The 16,623-nt window shown below is 37.1% G+C and overlaps 1 protein-coding gene across 1 annotated transcript; it reads left to right on the top strand.

The window, feature by feature from the left end:
- Positions 1–10,477: 10,477 nt before the first annotated feature.
- On the top strand, positions 10,478–16,613 carry ecrg4a (ECRG4 augurin precursor a). Its single transcript, XM_058391710.1, has 4 exons — positions 10,478–10,716; positions 14,701–14,748; positions 14,908–15,071; positions 15,881–16,613. Exons 1-4 carry the CDS (start codon positions 10,647–10,649, stop codon positions 16,028–16,030), a joined length of 432 nt encoding a protein of 143 aa, XP_058247693.1. The 5' UTR covers positions 10,478–10,646; the 3' UTR covers positions 16,031–16,613.
- The last annotated feature ends 10 nt before the right edge of the window (positions 16,614–16,623 follow it).

Below are 16,623 nucleotides of genomic sequence, written 5' to 3'. Positions count from 1 at the left end.
TGACAACAGGGTCCACCCTTTGCAACCTTGATCCAAGCAACTCTGCCTGGCTCTTCGATAATCCAAATCTCTGACAAGATCGTTGAGCTCTATTTGAGAAATTAAATGAGGATCACCCAGTGGATCAAATGTCTTGAAGGCTCTCCGTCTGTCCTTCTGTCTGTAGAATGGTGAATTTCAGATTATTTGGAGATGGCTTTATGTCACTCTGACTGTTGAGCAGCAACAATTGCTTCTCCGAGGTGCCGATGGCTGCTGTATTTTGTCCTTAGCATGATGTAGACACACACCTGAGTGCTCCAGAACACCAGACTACAAGTTCTGCTTTTATACAGGTAGTCACACTTCTTGATGATTACTTAATTATGTTAATTAATTATGTTCATCATATCTGGCTGCTAATTATAAATATTTTTTCACCACCTTGTTTCTGAATATTGGTTTACTTTTTGGAGAACAATTGACTATATATTAAAATCTGTTGTGTTATCTAATGCCTTGTAAGAGCTAAAAACTATTGAAGGAGGGCATACTTTCTTTTTTACCCATTATTGTAGCTATATTGCTGATACTAACCAGTGGAACTAATATTATTTGACAAATACATTTAAATATAAGTCTAATATTAATCTTGAACTTTTAGTTCTATAATTCTTATGTTCTGTAAAGCTGCTTTGAGGCAATGTATATTAAGAAAAATGTTTTACAAACAAAAAAAATATTTAACTGATGACAGATTCTGTATGTTCATCATGAAAATATATAATAACAGCACATTGCACATTTCAGTCTTTTGTTCTCTATTTTATTGTCATACACTTCATTGCAGAAAAATCCATGCTACCAAGATCTGGAGAAACTGGTGGGTCATGAACTTAATTCAGATGCCATGTTTAATAAAACACTAGTATGTCCTTGTTTTTTTTTTCTATACAGAAAATAGAATACAATATAATAAATAAAATCTTGCCAAAGCAAGTGCCTGTTAGAAGTTTATGAAAAATTTCCTCTTTGCTATTTGAAAGACCTTCAGCTAAATATTTAATTTCACGATGTTGAGAGATTAGTCAGAGGACATACTGCAGTGTTTAGTGTTCCGTGGGATCAGTTTTATATAGGATTTTACATCACTGAACATGTTGTGTTTGTAATGAACAAAAACACATTCATTTTTATAATTATTATTAATTATTCATTATTTATAGTAATGTCTGTAACGTCTGTTAAAATATTTTGGCCATAAAAGTATGGTTCTAGCTTTCTTGGAATTACTTCATTACTTTGGCATGCTTCATGTTCATTCCACCAGTGTGTGTCACTATTACACCTCATGTCACTGACTCTAGAAGAGAAACAAACAGAAAATCTTTAGCCTAATATTAAAATTAGTCATGCCAGGAGACACTGAATGCTCTTGATGAATGCACTGTCTAGCTGATTGAAGTGTGTCTGTACTCAAGTGTTACACTTCTGCTAGAAATGCTTTGTATAATTCTGTATATTCACTTTGATTTATTTTCATCTCAGTTTAAAAGGGAAAAATGACAAGGATGAGGTTTTCACAAGGTGATATTCCTTCCTTTTAGACTAAATAGGTTGTATCTCATTCTTTAAAAGCAGAATATTTCATTGTATGTGATGTGACATTCTCATTCATGTATCTGACAAATACACTTCATGTGTAATTATATTTCCTCACATGTACAGTATATAATGTTTAAACCAATGATCCAAATGTCTTTGCTTTCTATCACACACACACACAAAGATAAACAGTGTAGATGTAGATGTCTAATGATCAGTTTAGTGAGAAAGTGAGAATATGGGTTGCTGTATTTAGAATGCTGCTGTCATTCATGCATTTATTATTATTATTATTATTATTATTATTATTATTATTATTATTATTATTATTAACCCTATAGCATAATCAAGACTGATGAAAGAGAAGTCTGTTAATGGGGCTTTTGCTGTACAAATCATCCTCACTCTACTTTTAGAGGATAGTAGATCATCAGTAATGCACAAAATACACTGAACATACAAACCTGAACAGATGTGCATTCATGAGAAACTGTAATGCAGGTAGATTTCCAAATGACTTTAATATACAAACTATATAACATTAAAATTAAAATTAAAATACAGTGCATTGCCCCCATAGGTTGTAGTGTTATGGCCTACAACTAAATTACATGTCATGCAGCTCCAGAAAAAAAGAAATTGACTCTGAAGCCCCTAAATTACTTCTGGTGAAATCAGCTGCAATCATTGGTTACATCATTAGCAGAATGGAGTTGATGTGTATACAATCACCTGTTTTTGCCCCAGAGTTACCTGGAAGTTTTGGAAATGTATTAATCAGAATTTGGTTATTATATATAAACTATATTGCCAAAGGTTTTGGGACACCCCTCCAAATCATTAAATTCAGGTGTTGTTTTCAGGGGTTGGGCTTAGTTCCAATGAAAGGAACTCTTAATGCTTTAGGATGCCAAGACATTTTGGACAATTCCATGCTCCCAACTTTGTGGGAACAATTTGGGTACAGCCCCTTCCTGTTCCAACATGACTGCACACCAGTGTACAAAGCAAGGTCCATAAAGACATGGATGAGTGAGTTTGGTGTGGAGGAACTTGACTCGCCTCCACAGAGTCTTGACCTCAACCCGATAGAACACCTTTGGGGTTAATTAGAGCAGAGACTGTGAGTCAGGCCAAAACTGGGATGTCTGCCATTACATGCACATAAATGTAATATGGAGTTGGTTTGCCTTTTGCAGCCAAAATAGCTTCAACTCTTCTGGGAAGGCTTTCCACAAGGTTTATGTGAATTTTTGACCGTTCCACTAGAAGCACATTTGCGAGGTCAGGCAATGATGTTGGATTAGAAGGTCTGGCTCACAGTCTCCACTCTAATTCATCCCAAAGATGTTCTGTTGGGTTGTGGTCAGGACTCGCCCACACGAAACTCACTCATCTATGTCTTTATGGACATTGCTTTGTACACTTGTGTGCAGTCATGTTGGAACAGGAAGGGGTCATCCCCAAACTGTTCCCACAAAGTTGAAAGCATTAAGAGTTCCTTTCACTGGAACTAAGGGTCCAAGCCAAACCTGAAAAACAACACATGAATTCAATGATTTGGAGGGGTGTCCCAAAACTTTTGGCAATATAGTGTATATGTAAGGTGGGTATTATTCAGAGAGCAAGCAATAGACCAAAGGTAAAGCTGGAGAGATCCACAGCTTAGATTTTGCAAAACAAATTGATATTTCCCTCCACGTCAATATTATGAACTATTTTGTTTAGATATTTTCATTGATTCATGATATAATCCCAGTTAAGTCCATTTCAGTTCCATTACAAAATGTGTGTGAGTCATGTTGTATGGTTTATTATGAAGAATCCAGTCTTCTCATTGGCAAAGGTTTGTGTTTATGAAAGCCGTTTATCTGAAAATATCTGCTTATTTGGGCTCCTCTCTGTCTGTACTGTCAAAGTCTGTCTTTCAGTGCAGGACTCACATGGGCATGTGGACTCTGCTGCTGGACTGGCACAGAGTCCTGGGAAAAGCAAACAGGGCACTTTGACTGTGAGGTGCCATGCAGTGGCCTGCAGAGGAGAATGATATAACTAGCGTCTGTCTTTACCTCCTTAATTACCGTTAGAAGATCTCTCTGGCGTAGAGCTTGCTGTCCCGCACTGCTAGCATCTCCAGGTACGTCTGTTTGTGGATGCTATTTTTATTTTTATAGACTGCATTTCCTGTTTGTTTTTGAATGACCTAGATGTCTGGCAGCTTGGGAAACCCCAGCATTGCTATTTTCTGATATGTGTTTGCGTTATGCATGATTTACAATGACAAGTAAAGCTCTAGCATTTTAATATCTGGTTGCCCTAAAAAGTGACAAATGCAGAAAAATGCCTTTAAAGATTGCATTTCTTACCTAATCTACTTGTGAAACATCATCCCTGCCATTTTTTTTTTTAATTAAAAGTCTCTTGTGGAAATTATAAATGAGCCTCATCATCATCATCTCTTCACTTCACTGATCTGTGTAAGTGCTAACTCCAGTGAGGAAATAATCACTGATTTGTTCAATCAGTCCTGCCCTGTTTACTCAGTTGTAAGCTTTTAGACATCTTTTGGAAGACTGATTTTTTCTGCCGTATTTGTTAAACATGATATGATATGATATGGCATGCACTGGTTTCTCCCAAGTTACACAAACGTTTACTTTTATTTGAAAACAAGACATCTTAATCTTGAATAAACTTTGAATGATCTACTATTTCCTATTAAATGATCACTACACCTAGAAACCAAGTCTAAGGTTATTAAATCTGTTTCTAGACATATTGTGCTGTTAAGTTTTTTTATTTGCTCATGTTAAGCAAAACAAATAGAGGCAAAATTATCTGCAAATGGAAAAAGAACATGTACAACTTAAAATAGTAAAATATGTCTATAGAAATAGCCTTTATAATGAACCTTATCAATTTTATTTATGTATTTTTGTAATGTATTTTTATTGTATGTTTTACTGTAAACTTATTATAAGAAATACATGATACAGATGACTAGTTTCAAGATATTAGCACTTGCTAAGATGTTATTTATTTATTTATTTATTTTGCAGTGTTCTGTGTTTTAGTTTTTGTGAAACACAGCCCTTCTCTTGCAGACAGAACTGCAGTATGTCTCGTCTGTGCACCTCTGTGATGCTCTGCACTGTGATTCTGCTTCCTCTCTCCACAGCAGGTATCCCACCTGTACAGATAGGTTACATTATTATACACTACATGGTGAAAAGTAAGGTCAACTGACCTTTAATCTTGTATGTGGTTCTTCCCCAAACTGTTTCCATAAAGTTGGAAGCACACAACTGTGTAGAATGCCTTTGTTTGCTGTAGTTTTACAATTTCCCTTCACTGGAACTAAGAGGCTCAAACCTTTTGCAGCATGACAATGCCCCTGTGCACAAAGCACAGGAAGAAATGGATTGGCCTGAGCACTGACCTCAAACCCACTTAACATATTTAGGATGAATTGGAACACTGCCAGGCCTCTCCTCCCAAAATCAGTCTGATTGTCTGATTTCATTAATGCTCTTTTAGATTAATAAGCACAAATTCCACAACCATGCCACGTCCCTCCAACAATTAGAGAAAAGCCTTCCAAGAAAAACAGAGATTATTCAGACCCTCCAACCACATGGTTTTTGACTACCAGTGAAGACTGGTAATTACTTAATAATTAATTAATTAAATAATTAACATTAATAATGTAATTACTTTCTATGATAGCTATACTCATGTACAACGCATGTAAATCAAAGAGAGTTTTGACTGAATGTTCATTCTAATGACATCACATGACACGTCTTGGCCCAAAATCTGTGGAAAATCTGTGGTATAGTTGAAAAAATGCAAGCTTCTCCAAATGTCACAGAGTTTGCTTGATTCTCCATTCATTTCTGTGATTGCAAAATTGCTAAATCCTGGAAGGACTGATTATTATTGATTGACTGATTAGAATATAGAATATATTTCTTAATTAGAATGCATGTTCTATTCCAGATATTGACACATCTTCCATCTCGATAAACCCACACATGGCATAGAGCTAATTCACTATTATGTCTAGGTAGATTCTGTGGAGTTGAAAGTGAGATATCTTTATCAAGACTATAGTTTTTAATCTGCCCCATGTTTTCCAATGCTTCACGTTTTTGTGGTTGTGTCTCAGTCTCTCACTCAGGATCTGAAAGTGGAGAGGGCTCTCTTGATTCAGTGGAAGGTAGGTACTGTTTTAATAACTCCTGCACACTGTTATAGTTCTTTACAGGCATTAGACATTGAGGTAAAACAAGCTGTTTGGTTCTTCTAACACAGGTACTGTGAGCAAAATGGAGCGCGAGGAGACGTACATTCTGCCCTACTGGAACATGTGGACTTCAGACTTCTACGGATGGATGGAGGAGTTAAGAGCTCAGGGAGCGTATGATACATTGCTGGACTTAGCGAGAACCTACTGGGCTCATTTTCCTCTCACAAGCTATTTAGGTTATGACTCTATCACTTATCCAGGACAGTCAGAGGACACTGACAACTAATGAACAGGTTTTCCATGTGCTCAGTAGTACTGTAAACACCAGAGTATACTTTAGTTTCTAAGAGTTTCACTTTATATAGCCTCTAATGCTCTTCTTAGCTATGCCAAACTCACAGACACTAACAAATCTCTTACTTAGCTCTTTTTTTATTATTATTCTTTTACAACTACCTGATTAACATGAATACATTGTGAAATATTGTGCTGTGATTTGTAAAACGAACCACATGAGTCAAAAAGCTCATGTATTATATTTTGCGATGTTGCACAAACACTTATTTTGACATAGTTATCTCCAGGATTGCTGTCACCCATCATAAAAATGAACAAAATGAATGAGAATGCAAATAAAAAGACTGTGCAGGTTTATTTTACTGCAGTAGTTGTTCTCCAATTGAACATTTCCAACTCCAGCGCAATCTTAGTGATTTGTTTTCCGAGATTTTGTTTAGTCTTTAAGCTTTTTTTTTTTTGTGTGTGTGTGTGTTGGAGATGTTGAGTTGACTTCTCATTCTTCTTTTCTCTCTTCCATTGACAAAATTGCTAGATAATGACAGGAGACTGGCTATAAAATCCACCACCAAGTGTTTACATACACACACATCAGCAATGAAAACAGCAAACATGCAGAATATTTTCCCCCTCACCAAACAGAACAAATGCCATAAAGGTTTATATAATTCATATATACAAACTATATTGCCGAAAGTTTTGGGACGTCTGCCTTTACATGCACATGAATTTTATAGGGAGTTGGCCCACCCTTTGCAGCTATAACAGCTTCAACTCTTCTGGGATGGCTTTCCGCAAGGTTTAGGAGTGTGTTTATGGGAATTTTTGACCATTCCACTAAAACGAGGATGAGACGAGACTGGACGAGAAGGCCTGGCTCGCAGCCTCCGCTCTAATTCATCCCAAAGATGTTCTACGTGGGTTAAGGTCAGGACTCTGTGTAGGCCAGTCAAGTCATGTTTGAACAGGAAGGGGCCATCCTCAAACTGTTTCCACAAAGGTGGGAGCATGAAATTGTCTTTGTATGCTGAAGCATTAAGAGTTCCTTTCACTGGAACTAAGGGGCAAAGCCCAACCCCTGAAAAACAACACCTGAATTCAATTATTTGAATATATACAACTCAAAATTCAACTTTGCAAAGAAAAACAATACACCACAAAGAAGCCAGGGATAAATAATAAGCCGAAAGGCTCTTACCTTCTTAGTGTTCAGTGTTCTTATGTAGTATTGTACGAAATGATTATTCATTCATTCATTAGTCAACAAGCAAAATATTAAATGCAGGAAAATAAATATTCAGAACATGGACTGCAAACTGTTGTGCAAGTGTGATGCAGCTGTTTAAAGTGCTCAGTTAGGTGTTTGACTAGGATGGAAACACATTGGCCGGCAGCAGGGTGTAGAGTAATCTGACTGTTTCAGGGAAGAAACTGTTGCAGAGACTGGTGGTGGTTCAGATGCCTCTGTATGTTCTGCCAGATGGCAGGAGGGTGAAGAGTCTGTGAGATGGGTGAGAGAGGTCGTCTGTAATGCTGGCAGCTTCTCAGATACAGCGGTTATTGTACAAAAATCCAAATATTCTGCTGACCTCCTATCTCTCTGCTTAGGGTAAGTCAAGAATTCTTACTCATGTTTATTTGACCAGTAAACAACTGTTAAAGAAATCAATATAATCAATAAGAAGACATCCAGGTACTCCTCAGGTGCTGTTATGATTATGACAAAGTATTTCTTTTCTCTTTATATGCAGTGTAACTAAATGCTCCAACTAAGAGAAAGAAACCTCCTGTTTTACAACATGCTCTAGGAACTCTACCATTAAAGAAAATAACAGAGCTTCAGTGTTTATGTCCTCCATTAATTGCAAGCATTTAAATCCTATAGTGAATAATTGCTGGTCTTTGCTTATGTCCTGAAGGAATAACATTAATTAGGAAGAGCCTCAGAGCTTTAGTAGCATATCCGAGACCCTGTGATTGCCTTGTTTATTTTACATTTCATCTGGGTTTCCTCTCAGCTGCTGGTTTGTCAATAGTGTTAAGCAGTGAGGCTTAATGGGTTGCATAATCTAAATTGAATGTGAGTCTGAAAAATCCAAGTATTTTCCTTTTAGGAAAAAAGGTCTGTTTTGACCTACAAGTTATATAGTTTTTGTCAGATCATGAATGTATTTCAAAACTTCCCTGAAAAATAAAAAACCCACCTATATTATACTTTACATTAACACAATAAAAAAAAAAACCTACATTAAAAAATGGCTGCTCTTCAGCTGCACATGACTTGTTTTTGGACTTATTTGAATGTCTAACAGCCCACTCTCTTTTTATCAGAATAAATAAAGTAAGCAACATACAGCTATAAAACAGCTGTATTATCCACACCTATATATCCTAAGCAGATTTGTGCTTTTATTCATTCCACAGAAGACAATAAATGTCTAGACAACTTCCACAAGCCAGTTCACTTAATATCCATTAGCCTGTGGCCTTCACAGCACAGCACAGCTCCTTCTCAGGTAAATACTACAGAGACTGAAAAACCTCTCTAAACCTTGTGACAAACTTAATATCTGCTGAGCTACATAATACTCAGACATTCGAAGCTGATCTGATTATGAAAAGCAATATACAGTATGAATTCTCTTCACTTGTACTCACACCTGCCATCAGAGATGTTGAATCATGTCTTAATTTAACATAAAACAAAAAATTAAAATAAACAATCAAACAAACAAATAAATGAATAGATAAATAAAATTATACATTTAATAATGGAAAACTTAATTTAGTCTTAACTAGAGATGTACAGCCGTGGCCAAATGTTTTAAGAATTACATAAATATTAATTTTCACAGTCTGCTGCCTCTGTTTTTATGATGGCAATTTGCATATACTCCAGAATGTTATGAAGCGTGATCAGATGAATTGCAATTAATTTCAAACTCTCTCTTTGCCATAAAAAATGAACTTAACCCAAAAAAATATATTCCACTGCATTTCAGCCCTGCCACAAAAGGACCAGCTGACATCATGTGAGTAATTCTCATTAACACAGGTGAGAGTGTTGACTGGGACAAGGCTGGAGATCACTGTGTCATGCTGATTGAGTTAGAATAACAGGAAGCTTTAAAAGGAGGGTGGTGCTTGAAGTCATTGTTCTTCCCTTCGCTAAGCCTGGTTATCTGCAAGGAAACGTGCAGTCATCATTGGTTTGCACAAAAATGGATTCACAGGAAAGGATATTGCTGCTAGTAAGATTGCACTTAAATCAACCATTCATCAGATCATCAAGATCTTCATGAAGAGAGGTTTACTTGTTGTGAAGAAGGCTTCAGGGCGCCCCAAAAAGTCCAGCAAGCAACAGGACAGTCTCCTAAAGTTGATTCAGCTATGGGATTGGGGCACCACCAGCGCAGAGCTTGCTCAGGAATGGCAGCAGGCAGGTGTGAGTTCATCTGCACGCACAGTGAGGTGAAGACTTTTGGAGGATGGCCTGGTGTCAAGAAGGGCAGAAAAGAAGCCAATTTTCTCCAGGAAAAACATCAGAGACAGACTGATATTCTACAAAAGTTACAGGGATTGGACTGCTGAGGACTATGGTAAAGAGAACTTGTGGTCATTGAGAACTTGTGGTCAATCCTCAAGTGGTGGGGGGACAAACAAAAACCCACAAATTCTGACAAACTCCATGCAAGAATAAGGTGCCGTCAGTCAGGATGTGACCCAGAAGTTGATTGATACCATGCCAGGGCAAATTGCAGAGGCCTTGAAAAAGAAAGGTCAACACTGCAAATATTAACTTTTTGCATAAACTTAATGTAGCTGTCAATAAAAGCTTTTGACAGTTATGAAATGCTTGTAATTATACTTCAGTATACCATAGTAACAATTGACAAAAAGATCTAAAAAACACTGAACAACAGACTTTGTGAAAATTAATATTTGAATCATTCTCAAAACTTTTGGCCACGGCTGTACACAGGACTGTTTTTTGACAAACCACTAGCCTAATTAAAACTACACTGACCTTGACCAGGAAGTTACTAAAGCTGAACGAATGCTCGAGTCACGCTCATGTTTGAAGGTGGTCTTTCATTTTGAGCTCTTTCTTTCACTGTCTCAGGAAATTTGCTGAGAAAAGGAACTCACGAATTGAATATAGTGCTTAGAGAAATATTAAATAAGCTTATAGCATTCATGGATTTGCCTCTCTTCCAGATGTTCACAGTGGAACAGATGGAGATTTGTTTTTTGACTGCTTGAGAATAGCAATGACTTTATTTCTCTACCTGTTTCTTTGTTATATAGACATACAGTATCAAAGGAGCAGTATCAAGTATCAGATAATCACACACACACACACTTTTTTCTTTTTGGTTTTGCAGTATTTCCCACCCTCAGGCAGCTGAGCAAGTTTCCACTGGGAGTGTTTGCATAGTCGTTCCCCCTCTCCGTTTTCTCCATTGCATCCGGACCCTCAGCAGTAAACGAGTGCAGACAAAGAAAGGACTCCATCATGATGTACCCGAAATTTTACCTACGGCTTTTTACTTTCCTGGCAGTAATAACTCTACTGGCTCTTTCAGGTAAATCCTTCCTTTCACAGACATCTGTTAAAACTTTCCTCTCTGGCCGTTGGCTATAAGAAACATTACAAAATGCATTTATCTTTATTCTGAGACAAACTAAGACATTTCCTCTTTGTAACTGACTGTAGTTTTGCATGCACATTGAAATGCAATCATATGCACATTTGGTTCAAACTAACACCATTAGCAAAGAGGCTTTCTGGAGGGTTCTTTACTGACTCGAGTTTTCTACACGAGTTCCACAGAGAATCGGTTTGGATTGTGAACTCTCAGTGACAAATAAGCAATGAGTTCTTGCAGTTCTCGTGTTCATCTGTAAAAATCATCTGTAATTCATTTTACATTCTGAATTTTTGGTAGCCTTAACAAATTGCCATTTCATCGGTTTTTACTGTTGGTTTGTTTTGTTTTTTGTTTTGTTTTGTTTGGTTTGGATTGTTTTTTTGTTTGGATTGTTTTTTTTTATTTTGTTTTGTTTTGTTGGTTTTGTTTGGTTGGTTGGTTGGTTCGGTTTGGATTGTTTGTTTGTTTGGATTGTTTGTTTGTTTGTTTTGTTCGGTTTGGATTGTTTTGTTTCTTTGTTTGGTTTGGATTGTTTGTTTGTTTGGTTGGTTGGTTTGGATTGTTTTGTTGGTTTGGTTTGGTTTGGATTATTTTGCTTAGGCAACAAAATCTTTTAGGAATTTACCCAAAATGTTAAGCTTAAAAACATTTACATGTATCAAACATATATTTGCAGGCAGATGCAAACTCCAATAATACCTGTAGAAGTAAGAAAATGAACAACAAATATCAGTTTAAAATGCTGTGGCATACAAACAGTTAACTTACCACATCACAGACAGTCATAAAGGTTAGCATTTTCAAAATTTAGCATGGAAATATGAAGTTGTGTGCATCAAAATTTCTTAATGTAGCCTACTTTTGCCTACATTCAGCTGTTCTGATTACTTATTAAAGAAATTCCACAATTTTTACACCAGAATAAACTTTATTATTTGTATTCCTAATATTTTTCCATTTAGAACTTACTACAATCATTCAAGGTCTTGAAGAAAAGCTGAAGAAATTGAAGAAAAGCTTTGTGGGCATCTATGAGTTTGTCCATTAAAGCGCACTGAAGCTTATTACTGAAGGTTACAGTCCTTGTCAACCGCTGCAGCTGATGGCTTGCTAAGTGCTTATAGACATATCTGTATCTTTATCAGCCTGCTGTCAACTCCACCATAATTATAATAATGTAAATGAATCAGTGTCTCTGCATGTAACAGGATATTAAGGTTTAATTGTTCTTCCATATCTCACTGCTTTGGTGCCTGGAGGTGTGTTAACCTCCAGGTTATTCTTCTGGGCTCTGTGCTGAATCACTAATACACTCTGGGTTTTTTCCAATCCCAACTGAAGTCAGCTGTATGTCTTGTAGAAAGAGTTGGCAGTCAGTCATGTAGCTAACTTCCTTATTGAAAGTCATGGAGGCAAATATTTCTATTCACCTGGGTGGCTGTGTGAACAATAGAGCACAGTGTTTATTGTATATTCCATGTAATACTTCAATGTTAACAGTCAGTACGATGCTTTGCCTCAGTGCTCTTAGACATAATTGTAGGGGATTGCTGTGGATGGTAGTACTTGGTAGAAACCATGGAGATAGCTTTGGACTGCAATTGCCATGATCAGTTTTGCATTCAAATCTCCTTCAGTGAACAGTTGATTACTTCAACAGAAAAGACTTCATACTATACCTGTAATGATGAATAGGTTTCTCAAAAGCTCCTGGTTTCACAATTGCACATTTTAAATGGATAAATAAAATATATTAAACAGTGATAGAAAGGAATGATTTATAATCACACTATCCTGTGTCATCCAAATGACTTTGGTTCCTCTAAAGGTTTCTTCTCAGGAAGTTTTTTTCTTGCCACCTTTCAGCCACCTTCAGCTTGCTCAATTTTATCTGAATTTAATTTATTTCTAAAGCTGCTTTGCAACAATATCCACTGGTAGATACCTCTTAGTATCGCTAAATGGTAAGTCACATGATTCTCTCTGTATATGCTCAGTGTAGAATTAAACTCTACAGAAATTTCTACTGAAGTGAAAATATAAACAGACCAGAAAGACTGATGTTCCTGTAATGTTCACTCATCACTGGATGAAACAAAGACATTTTGAAACATGTAGTTAATGTATAATAATATCTAAGTGTATTGGAGTATTGGAATGGGGTTAAAATTGGGGATAAAATTATTACTGTACTCTAAAATAGTAAAAATAAGAGAGACACAGTGGGAGATATTGCACAATGAAGCACAAGGACAAGGACATTGCAAATCTCACAGATTTTAACATGACTATGAAACATAGAAGGAACATAGCATGGAAGTATGTAATTGTGTAAATATTTGAGTGATAGAGTGGTGAATAAGAACAGTAGTGTCTCAGTAATGTGCTGAGAGAGAGAGAGAGAGAGAGACAGAGAGAGAGCATGCTGATGGTTGTTATTCTAGGCTGCTGTGAATCCTAACAGCCAGCAGGAAAGCGCTGAATCTGAGGTGTGTTGTTTGCCAGAGAGGTGAACAGAACATGTGTTTGTTTATAGATTAGGGTGAAGCTGAAATGAGACGTGATCATGTTCCAGGCAAGTGATATTTCAATCTAACACAGAAAAGCCAATCATGAATCTACCAGGCATATGGGATGGCCACATGTAGGCTTATGGGTAACTTCAATTTGCTTATTCATAGAATCTGTATTGCATGTGGAGAAATAATGATCTGCTTGTGTGCCTTTCTCACTTCTATCTACTGATACTGCAACATAAAAAAACAGAAAAGAAGTCATTATTTATTACACAGAACCCTAATGAATTTGCATTTTTGACTTTGAACCTTGAACATGTGACTGAACAGGTTCCATCTCTCTCTCTCTCTCTCTCTCTCACTCACTCACTCAATCCATCTCTCTTTTTCTCTCTCTCCCACTCACTCACTCACTCACTCCCTCCCTCTCCCCCTCTCCATCTCCCTCTCAGTGTCTTGTTTTTGTTTATACTGATGCTAGGATCTTGTTTTCTAGCAAATCATCAGAATCATATTGACCACATTTCTACAATAAATGCAACATGTAAGTGCAGGCAATGAGGCCAAATTCACAGAATTATTTCTGTTTCAAGCTGTACTGCAAAGATTCTGAAAGGGAAGAAGTGATTAAGGAGTGGATAAGGTCTGTCCATTAGAAACATGTGAAATACTTACTTTCCATACAAAGGCTGTGAAAAAGAAGAAAAATGTCTCCTTTTACCAATGGGCCAGTTTTCTGGGCTCACTTCAGCTCTTTTGTGTGTGTGTGTGTGTGTGTTTTGAGATGTAGTAAGCTGAAAATTTTGCTGAAATCCATCAGCTCTGGTTAATGATGTTATCTTCAGCTAGCTACAGTTGAATAAAGGTAATTCACTGACCTGCTGGTCTGTATGCTAGAGGCCTAATTAATGGGTTATTAATCTTTAAAATTCACTTATTAGTAGCTAATGGTCATGAGATCCTTTTAACTTTATTTTGTTTTAAGGTTATGTCATTATCAATGTTGTCCTGCTTTACTAAAATCTATAATCATGAGCTGCTGCTGGTGAGATTCATTAATAATACGAGAAAAAATCAAAGGGAAAGTAGAGTCTTTTTACGTTTCTAACACTTCTGTGTATTTTAGAAAATTAGCTTTGCCAGTATAAAAATAATGAGAGACAATTTGGGTTTTTTTTCGGGGGCCACCTGTGAACAATCCCTGCTAAATACCTCCATATGCCAGTTACTGTGTGTTCAGTGCTGAGGAATGTGCAGCGTGTGCATTTTTTGGAAATCAGTGCTCATGAATAGTGGAATAATTCAGCTGAGACTGTAAAGTAACCTTCTCCCAACTTGGGGTTACTTCTCACATGTGGTTTCCTTCTAAAACTGATTTGATTTCATTCATGAATGTTTCCAGATGTATCCAGCGAGAGCACCCTGCACAAACTTCTGAAGAAGAGAGAAGGTGTGTAAAAATCAAACATCTGATCTGATGATTTTTCAAGCCTTTTCCTTTATACTTATGTCATTTAGATAGGTCTGTTCCTTTTCATGGCTGTAATCTGACCATTAATTCATTTCCACACTTGTCCTCCTGAACACTCTACTCTCTGTTTGTCTTTAGTGGACGGTGAGGTGAAGGCAGCAGAGGCTGTGGTGGTTCCTCCCTCTAAGGCTAAGCAGTTCCTGGCTTCTCTCAGAAGGCCTAAGCGGAACCTGTGGGATCGTAGCCGTCCTGATGTGCAGCAATGGATCCAGCAGTTCATGTACCTGGGGTATGATGAGGCGGTGAGTTAAAGGGCTTACTAACAATATTGCTACATTCACACATACAACGAGTCACAGTGACAAAGCAACAGCAGGCCATTCATCTTCGAGAGCTGGCCACTTCCAGTAACATGAGTGAGTGTTTGGTGATTCGATGTGGACATGTCCAGTGATGAGATATGGTGAACTTTATGCACATATGGAGGGACCAATAGGAGTGAAGACAGTACAGTGGAGGTGACAGCGAGCACACAGTCCTTCTTCTCATAGGATGATGCAGATGAACACTGCTGAATTTTATACACAAATGCCAAATCTCCCTCCAGAATGTTTCATTTCAGCAGCAAGACAAAAAATTTGTTGTCAAAGTAGAATGCTATTTGCTCCATTCACTGATAAACCTTATTACTACGGCAACATACTGACAAACTACAATAAAATACGTGTATGTTTGACTAGCTTCTGAAGTTCATGATCAAGAATAATAACTGGAAATATTTTCAGCTATACATCTGATTATTAATTAATTAATTTCTTTTTCTTTTGCACAAACAAGGTGTCATGAACCACGTGTATTTTGAGGTTATTGATGTTTGGATGTAAGACTGATGAGTGCATTTACAACACACCTCCTACGTCTAAAGTGGTATAAGTAATTGGATTTGAACTTTTTTTCCTCCTTTCAGCTACCTGTCAGGATAGGTGACTTCACACCTGCATCTGTCACAGCACCTTTTTAAACTCAATGACATTCATATAAATGTCAGAGCGCAGCTGAAGTTCCTTGAGAAATATACAACGTCTGAGGTGACGTTTTATTTTCATTTCAGAGACTCGAGACCGACCTGGCTTACTGGAAGGATCAAGCGCGCTCCACAGATCAAGGACGGCAGCATCACTATGATGAAAACGCTCCCATGGGTCCTCGTTACTCCACCTCTTACAGACACGGAGCAAATGTCAACTATGACTACTATTAGCTCTCTTTTCTCCTCAGGAATGACCTCACCAAAGTCAATTAAGTGAATGCAGTTCTGTGGACGAGCAGAGCCCCTTTCTCACAAAGCCATTCCTGTAAAGCTGCTTTGAGACCGTGTCCATTGCTAAAGGCACTATAAAAATCAAATTGAATTAAACTGAACTACATAATAAACAAATCCTTACAGATTTAAACGACAAGGTTTCTCAAAGGACACAAATAGCTGCAAAGATCTTCACACTGAGTCCAGAGCAGTAATCAGTAGCAACTGTAACAGCAATATAATCAATACTAACAGCTTCATCTTCAGGGAACACATCTCTCTCTCATTGAACAAAAACAAGCAAGGATTCAAAGCAATTAGTAGATAAGACATTTTTCGAAAAATAAGTAAATAAAACCAGCTCCTGCTCAGACGCCTGAGTTTAAAGTCCACAAAACTGCATTTACTTTGCAGTGTAATGCTTTTATGTTTTGTGTGCATGCATTTCTGTTCACTTAGTCAGTAGTCAGGTGATATTATGTACAGCAATAAAAAAAAAAAAAAAAACCCCAAGAACAAATAAAACTGGATATCAGGCTTATGATCCCTCA

The sequence above is a fragment of the Hemibagrus wyckioides genome, linkage group LG06 (genome assembly GCF_019097595.1).
Source record: "Hemibagrus wyckioides isolate EC202008001 linkage group LG06, SWU_Hwy_1.0, whole genome shotgun sequence".
Lineage (NCBI taxonomy): Eukaryota > Metazoa > Chordata > Actinopteri > Siluriformes > Bagridae > Hemibagrus > Hemibagrus wyckioides.
Note: the sequence above shows the minus strand (reverse complement) of the source record. Positions and strands in the feature narration are given on the sequence as shown.

Bases quoted from the DNA above. Each gene is read 5' to 3' on its own strand.
- ecrg4a (XM_058391710.1), top strand. From the start codon at position 10,647: ATGATGTACCCGAAATTTTACCTACGGCTTTTTACTTTCCTGGCAGTA. The intron at 10,717-14,700 runs GTAAATCCTTCC...GAATGTTTCCAG, and splicing joins AACTCTACTGGCTCTTTCAG to ATGTATCCAGCGAGAGCACC. The intron at 15,072-15,880 runs GTGAGTTAAAGG...TTTTCATTTCAG, and splicing joins ACCTGGGGTATGATGAGGCG to AGACTCGAGACCGACCTGGC.